The 8,478-nt window shown below is 45.3% G+C and overlaps 1 protein-coding gene across 3 annotated transcripts in view; it reads right to left on the reverse strand.

Moving 5' to 3' along the window:
- Window positions 1-1,311: 1,311 nt before the first annotated feature.
- LOC103254195 (protein OSCP1) overlaps window positions 1,312-8,478 on the reverse strand; it is a 35,108-nt gene continuing 27,941 nt past the window's right edge. The window contains exons 6-11 of one of the 3 annotated variants that reach the window (XM_008052330.1): window positions 7,813-7,916; window positions 7,207-7,335; window positions 6,304-6,373; window positions 4,653-4,792; window positions 3,307-3,370; window positions 1,312-3,062 (exon numbers count right to left, since the gene is read on the reverse strand). In XM_008052330.1, coding sequence (XP_008050521.1) covers window positions 2,946-3,062; window positions 3,307-3,370; window positions 4,653-4,792; window positions 6,304-6,373; window positions 7,207-7,335; window positions 7,813-7,916 — 624 coding nt within the window. In that variant the 3' untranslated portion in view covers window positions 1,312-2,945. The remainder of the gene's footprint in view (window positions 3,063-3,306; window positions 3,371-4,652; window positions 4,793-6,303; window positions 6,374-7,206; window positions 7,336-7,812; window positions 7,917-8,478) is intronic. The other 2 variants (XM_008052335.2, XM_021709476.1) reach the window with 2 other exon arrangements.

An 8,478-nucleotide genomic window follows, 5' to 3' on the forward strand; every position in this document is an offset into this window, starting at 1 on the left:
TGTGTGGTGGTGGTGGCGGTAAGGAGTGTCAAGGTTATCAAAGGATCCAAAATAATTTCCATTGTCCCCTGGAATGCATCTTGACATCCTCACTTGAACAGGGGTGAGTATGAACTAAGAATTTACTTCATACCAAATCAGGAAGCTATGCAGGAAAGATTCAACTCTGGAGGGGTTTCCTTACCCACTCCCTTCTGGAACTCCCTCTACTGTCAGATGTCCAGGATTCAACTACTGAAAAGGAGTTATCCAGGGCTTAATTTAAAGAAAGCAAGAGATAGGTAAAGGTTGTATTAGTTTTCAGATTTTAATTTGGGCCTTGAAGATTAGATATTATGCTAAATTTTCTAAAATCTGCATTTCTCTTTCTATGGTTTCTTGTGGCTTGAGTTGGTGCAAAAGAGACAGTGTGGCTCTATACTGGATGTAGACAAGCATGACAAACCAGATGGTTACAGACCAGAGGGAAGCTGATCTGGTTTAGATCCAGGCATCTCCAGGACCTGGGTATCATGCTGAAGTTAGTTTCTCACCTACTGAGATTTAGATCCAAGGAAAAAAGTGAGTTTTACCTTTAAAAATTGTTAGATACTTATGTGGACTATACGGGATGACTTTCTTCTTAGAACTGAGGGATACATTCCCCCCTTTTTTCTTCCTCCCTCACTCTTGATTCTGGTTAGCTCTTTCTTCTGGGAGCCATTAAAGTCCTTTGGTTTCTGGCTCTCCTACAGCTTTGCCTTACAGAATCTATAGGGTATTCTAACACTCTAAGAGGTTACAGTCACAGAAGAGCTGAAAGAGAGCAGATTTACCCCAAAGCACAGGGTGGGGGCAGCCGGGGTGCAACTCCAATTCTCAGGTCCCACCTGGGGGAGGGTCTTGGAATCTGTCAACTCAGTAACTTATCTGGGCACTCTGGATTTGAGCTCTTTTTCTTTCTTCTTGAGGGACCTGAGGCTTGGTGAGGATAACCAGTCCAGGATGACATGGTGAATTTAGGGCAGGCATGCGACCAGAGTGCAGTGTCCCGTTTCTGACCAGGGTGCTTCCCCTTGAAGTGCACTGGGCACTGTTGTATGACACCCTTGCACCCTTTGCCATGGTTTTAAAGAACACTGATACATTTCTAGTACTCAGTCCACAATTTGGGCAGAGTAATTCTTACCTCCCTTTTTCTTTGCCTCTTCCTGGCTCCCATGCTTTCTCTGGATGCCCTAAACCATCATGCAAATAAACTTATTTTTCTCAATATTTGTACAAGTCTAGAGACATGAAACTCACAGGTTGCCTCATCACAGAGCTGCCTTATAGAGATCAGTATCTCGTTTATTTATGATAGGACAGATGATCTGGGGTAGGTGGAGGGACGAGGCTGCTGCTGCTTCCCGGGAGCTCGTGGCCCACCTCCAAGGCCCAGGACGTGCTCAGAGCAGACAGTGAAGTTCAGATTTGTGACAGACCTTCCCATTCACCTGTTACCCAGTCAGGCACCCCAGAATGGTGGCCAAATTGCTTAAAAGAGGCTAAGACTAAAGGCTCTTTGTACATCTGCTGCAATAAGCATTTAGCAGCACAATATGCCTCTTCTCCTTGTCAGACTTTTTGTGAGGGCTGGGGGGGGGTTGTCTTTATAAGTAAGGAAGTGTAACTTTACTGGGTAGGAGGCAACTTAAACCTATTTGGTGATTTATCATTCTGTCTCCAAACCCTGTGCCCATAGGCTGGCCCTCCCATTCCAGAACGGTATTTGCCTTGAGCCTCCCCAGGGCGCCACAGGAGTTCTTGCAGTCGGCCCCATCTCAGGCTGTGACCAGCTCAGCTAAGTTTCTCTCCCACTTCTCCTGTTCTGGCTGTTCCTTCCATAGGACTGAATGGACCTGGACCTCTGGATGTTAGCTGGCCCCGAACCCGCTGGCTACTCAGTCCCAGGAGGGCACATGTGGTAGACGGCTGCTGCTCCTTCCTGAATCAACAGGAAGGCAGCCCTGGCCAGAGACATTTTACATGGATCCCAATTAAACTTGGCATCCTGCCACATCTTGCCAGGGGAAGTGGCTTGGCTGGTACATGGAAGGGAAAGGGGCACACCACATGTGCCTCCCGTGCATCCAACCTGAGGCCCTGCTTGGTATCATGTGCTATGACTGATGGTAAGGCGGGGGACAGACATCATAGCACATGATACTGGGTGTCTTAGCTGGCAAGCACACTAAATGGCAGAGGACGATCCTGGGGGTAAGCGGTACACATCATGCTGAAAAGCAAATTATCCTGTTGGTACACATCTCCATATGGGATAAACCCACAACCACATGTGGACAGACTGATGTGCAGAGAGGTACAGATGTCTACATACTCTGCTGGGCCCAGCTGAGTGTTTCCTATTGTGGCCTTCCTTATTCTGCCTTTAAGGTCATAATACCTAGTATGCAAGGGAGAGGAGGCTGTCTCAATGGGCTCCCAACTGAGGCAACTGCCTTAAACAATGATTGATTTCAAATAACCTACAAGGCAGAATATATCCCAGGAAACTATGAAGATTTTGTTATGATTTCAGGCATCTGTGAGAGGTAGATCCCCATAGAAAAACTGAAATAGTAAATTTGAATATGACAGCAGGAGTGACCCTCTACTGACTCTGGGGTTCAAACCTATGGCCCAGGATGATGTGGATGGTTGCCATAGAATTAGGAATAAAATGGGAAAGGTCCAGTTTAAAGGCCAGAATATATTTCACTGAGAATGTGTGTCTGTGTGTGACATCAAAAGAGGGCGCTTCCTGAGGGAGTCTGGCACAGTCCTTTACAATATAAACAAGAACCAGAGGTAACGGCTTCACTGGGTAGAGAACTAGCAGCATCATTCTGGGCACCGGGGCATTCCCCAGGGCTTGTCATCCAGTAGCCTCTCCCTTTGTGGGGAGGGGATGCCGGTCAGCACGGCTACAACTCATCCATCATGGCGAGTAAATCATCTCCCTTGCTGGAGCTCAGCCTTGGCTGTTCTGTGATCTCAAACTCCCCCATGATCCGAGCCAGCTCTTCATTCCGTTGCTGGTCCTGTTAGAGAAATGAGAGACGGAAGGGATGAGAGGAAGTGTTGGCAGGCTGCCTCTTGGTGCAGTAGGCATTTACTTTTTCGTCCTACCCCTGGGATGCATTTCAGTTGCCCACCTATTTGTCAGAAAAGGGACACTAGTGACAGGCTGATTAGAGCATAAAAAAGGGAAGTATCTGAAGTTCAAGGTTAGTATAAGATGAGGAAGGGAATAAGTTTTGACCCCATGCAATCCCTGGTACGTGCCTGGATAGCCTGTATGTTGATAACTTCACAGGACAACTCTTCTGGCCTGGTTAGTGCTGCTTGTCTGGATAAGATGATAAAGAAACATGTCAAGGTTAGATTCTCTCCCTGCTGGCATGACAAACTGACTTTTGATAACTTGACAACCTATTTTTTCCTGCCTCATCTTCTGCCCTTTTCAACTTTCTACCCCATCTCCAACCAACGCATACCACACTTTAGAAAGTCACATTCTTTTATGTCTCTGTGCCTTTGCACACACTAAACTCTGCCAAGATTGTTTCTCCCCTTCCTCTGCTTGACAGACTCCAAGACTCAGATCACATGCCAACTCCTTCAATTTGCCAGTGCAAAGTTAGTCACTGTGTCCTCAATCAGAGCATTCATGACACGGCACTAAAATAACTCATGTACATGTTCATTCTCCCACTAAGTTGGGAGCTTCCTGGGGATAGGCTCTAGGTCTTACTACATCTTTGTGTCCCCAGGACTTAACACAGTACCTGTCACAAGGAAGTAAACAAAAGAAGTCAGTGCAATGGGAAAATAGAAGGCAACGCTCACCCTAAATACTTGATTGTGAGGAGGGTCACATGAGAGAATGCATGTGAAAGTGCTCTGTAAACTGTAAAGTACTGTTTACATGTTGGTGAATTACTATTGTTATTGGTTTTGGGTGAGACTATCAAATCCCAAAGAAATCAAGCTCCAACCTCCCTCTGGTTTCTTAACATATCTTTCTTAATATGGTCAACTTTGCTTCTAATGTTGCTTTTTTAGCTGTGCTCTGCTAAGTAAAATATTAGAACTCTCTTTTTGAATGACTCCAGAAGGTCCAGGCCACTGACTCCTGGTGGCTTCTTTAACTAGGTTATTGAATTTGTTGGCATTTCATTTGTGATCTTTGCATCTGTATTTATAAATGTCACTGGTTGTAATGGTCAGTTTTGGGTTCTTATCACAATTGGGATTTCTATATGTCTTTAAAGAAGCAAGTTTACAGCCCGGCTCGGTGGCTCAGCCTGTAATCCCATGATTTGGGAGACTGAGGTGAGTGGATTGCCTGAGTCCACAGGTTCAAGTCCTGCCTGGGCAACTTGGCGAGACCTCATCTCTACAATAAATAAAAAAATTAGCTGGGCATGGTAGCATGCGCCTGTAGTTCCAGCTACTTGGAAGGCTGAGGTGGAAGGATCGCCAGAGCCCAGCAGGTCGAGGCTGCAGTGGCTGGGAGCATGCCACTGCACTCCAGTCTGGGCGAGAGTGAGGCTCCAACTCAAAATAAATAAGTAAATAAGTAAATAAATAAATAAATAAATAAATAAATAAGCAAGTTTAAAACATACTCCTCTTCTTCATCAGTGGTAAAGAGATTCAACCAGAATCCTGGCTCGGGGCCGCTGGGTTTCTTAATCTCCATTCCTCCCATCAGCCTAGCCAAGAAGTTCAGCTCTTCTTTAGCAAGAGGGTTTGGAGCAATGCTTTCCTGCAGAAACAGTTGCATGATTGTTAGCCACACGAAGGTGATCACATTTCCTGATAAGACCTCAGAGACACAGGGAGGTATTACAAAATAAGGCAAAACAATAACTGTTAAAATTATTTCTGAGTCCAAATAAAGCGTAGAAAGCAGGCTTAGCAACAACAACAAAAACACCAAACCAGAAGCAGAGGGAAACTAGCAATACAGCAATCCAGAGAATTTCATACTTTCAAGATGAATGCAAGTTCCCAGAGAAGCACATTTCTCCTCAAACTACCTTCCACCTTGAAGGAGAAGAACACTGCTTCCTCTTCAATGATTCCAGTTCTCTCAGCATTTGCAAGAAGCCTCAGTAAAGTCACCAGTGGAAGGGTGTTCATTCCAGAGGAGCTGCCACACTGCCCTCAGGTGGCGATGGTCAGGAACACACCCCTCGAGTCACTCCCTCCTCTCATTGTCTTCACCCCATGCCCACCTTTGCCCCTGCTCTGCTTCTCCCAGCACTCTGCCGCCAATTATCCAACAGACAGTTCTCATCTCATTTCTCCTTGGGTTGAAATGAACCCCTCCACCTCCTGTTTAAAGAACAAAGTCCAAACTGTTTAGGGCTCTTTCTAATAAGCCCCACTGTCCCTGTCCAGTCAGTCTCTGCCAGCGGCCTGAATTACACTGCTGTAGGCTCATGGGAGACGAGCTGTCTCCTGCTTCTCCAAACACCATGTTCTTCTGCCCCCATGTCTTTGCTCAGCCTGCCACCTTGGTCACGTGCCTATCTCTCCTTCTCTGCTACTGAGGGTTTTATATGCTCTCAAGCCCCACTTCACTATCACCTCCTCTGAAAAGCCTTCTTGACTCCCCTCCCTACCCCCACCCCACCGGACAGAACATGTGTTCTTCTGGCACAGCCCTTCTCCCACCTGTCACAGCTCCTTCCATCTTTCCCAGGGTACTATCAGCCCCTTCAGGATGGGACCACACCTATGTCAGCTTTGTGTCCCCAGGTACCTGGTCCATAGAAGCAGTTTAATAAATATTTGCTGAATACTTTAATATTCCATTATTTGTCCTATAGCAAGCTGGGAGCTAGTTCAGTGAAAATTTGTAAAGATGGAATTCAGAGAAACTAAAACCACACTTTGGACTTAGCTACCACAGCACTATAAAGGAAAGCATGAAAAAGACATATTTTAATGATCAGAATACGCACAGATGCTGAAGTCAGCAACCATGGACCTAATGGCACTGGTACAATGCTATTTCACATGTCCTGTTGTGTGGTTCCTGCTTAATTATGATGGCTGAGCAAAGCCTAAAATTACCTAATTAGTGAGATCACTGGAAGTCTCCATGAAAAGCTACAACTAAAAACCTGTGTACTATTAAGGCCCAAAGAAAAAGATTGCAAACAATGAGGAAAATGTTGGCTAGCTGAACTCTAAAGAGTTCCTTTCCTTCTCCATGTAGATTTCTGTATCCAGAAAAAGCTGTAAGGAGGTGGGAAGAAAGAAGCTCACCTGTATCTGTGAGGCTAAGTTCTTTGATGTTCCAGACATATGAGTTTCCACAGGCCGATTCACGCTGTACCTGTTGTCAACACAAAATGGCAAATTACCCAGCTCCTTTTCACTGACTTCCTTCTTTTTTTTATTGAGTTGGAGTCTCATTCCATTGCCCAGGCTGGAGTACAGTGGCACACTCATGGCCACTCCAGTGTTGACCTGTTGGGCTCAGGTGATCCTTCCACCACAGCCTTCCAAGTAGCCGGTACTACAAGTGCATGCTACCACACCTGGATAATTTTTTTGATTTATTGTAAAGATGAGGTCTCACCAAGTTGCCAGGCTGTTCTTGAACCCATGGGCTCAGGCAGTCCCCTCAACTCGGCCTCCCAAAGTGCTGGGATTACAGGTTCAAGCCACCATGCCTGGCCCACTGACTTTCTTCTAACTCATCAATACCATTCTTGGCTTTCATTTTGAGACATTCAATAGCACCCAGAAAGATACTGTGAGCACCAAATAAGTGGGTGTTAACCACTCAAATGTCATATCCTCCCAAAGAAAACTGTCTAGAGAAGCTGTGGAAATGCCTTCTCCTGTAAAGAGTAACATTATCCCTGAAAAGATGGTAGCATTACATGAAGGCTATGTCCTTCTGGATTTCCAGTGCAACAGAGGTTTTGGCTAGTCCTCTTCCATAAATATTTAAAATTATGTATGTTTTCAATCCATGGAGTCACCTTATGTCTGGAGTTCTTGGGAGCCCTTGGAAAATGTCACGGTGCTGTATGCAAGGCATGCGAGGGGTAATAAGTACAGTCATCAGAGGGATTTCCACAGGAGAAGTCAGGTTGTGTTGTTAAAATGAAGTGGCCTCCCTTGGACTTGAATTAATTTAGAGAAGGAAAATTTGCTTACATGTTAGTTCCCAGTTTCAGGACTCGGTCTCCATAAAGCTCAAAAGAACCTTCTTTGGGTGCAGTGACATAGTGTCCACCATGCTTGAATTCTATCTTCTTCACTTCTTCACCTTTGTTGTTGAACATTCTATAATACAAAGTATAACATGATGGAATGTTCTCCAAGCTTAGGTAGTCCTGGAGACTTCGTTATTCTTTGTACTATGGAACAAAAAGGAATTCATGCACTCCTTCAAGATAAAGATGTTGGTTGTGATAATAATAATAATAATAATATAATACTACTACTACTAGTATTTATTGAGCAATGTTATGCGCCCAGTGCAGTGTGAGCACTTTGGAGCACCATTATCTTATTCATCTTTGCAGGAACCATTTAGCAGAAGAGGAAATGAGTCCTGGAGAACTGGGTGACTTGCCTCAAGTCCCTCTGCTAAGTGGCAAAGCTGGGTTAGAACCTGTCCTCTTTAATAGCTGTGCTTTACTGCAGAGGGGTTGTCAAGAGAGCCTGGGGGCTCAGCAGTGCTGCATCCTTTATGGTGGCCTACGTACTGGTCTCCCAGCACCCCAAATGCAGCCTTGGTAATTACTGTTGAGAATTCACCTGATGAGTCCGGGAACTTCAGTTCCCCAGGGGACAGGCCCGCAAACTGGCAACACAAAGCGACCATTAGAATTCTGAACTTTGTCCTTTAGAAATATGGACACCTGGAAAAAAATAAATATATGGTCATTTATCTTGGTATGTTTTCACAGACATAAACATTCTGAGAGTGGAAAGTGTGTAATGGTTTGGGCTACCTAGTGAGTTTCTAATAATAGGAAGGAAGAAAAACTCACCAAAACTAACACCTGCAGGGTTCCAGTGTTTTTATAAACTGAACTACTTAGAAGCTGCATAGCAAACCTTCCAGGTGAATAGTATTACCCCCATTTTATTTTATTCTCTATTTTTTTTTTAGTCAGAATCGTACTCTGTCACCCAAGCTGGAGTGCAGTGGCATGCTCACAGCCACCATAGCCTCGAACTGCTGGGCTCAGGTGATCCCTCTGTCTCAGCCTTCCAAGTAGCTGGAACCATAGGCATGTGCCACCATGCCTGGCTCATTTTTTTTTTTTTTGAGTTGGAGTCTCACTCTGTTGCCCCGACTGGAGTGCAGTGGCCACTCTCGGCCACCACAGCCTCGACCTACTGGGCTCTGGCGATCCTTCCGCCTCAGCCTTCCAAGTAGCTGGAACTACAGGCGCGTGCTACCATGCCCGACTAATT

This window comes from Carlito syrichta, unplaced genomic scaffold (assembly GCF_000164805.1).
Source record: "Carlito syrichta isolate Samal-C Ts95f unplaced genomic scaffold, Tarsius_syrichta-2.0.1 Scaffold70195, whole genome shotgun sequence".
In the NCBI taxonomy this organism is placed as follows: domain Eukaryota; kingdom Metazoa; phylum Chordata; class Mammalia; order Primates; family Tarsiidae; genus Carlito; species Carlito syrichta.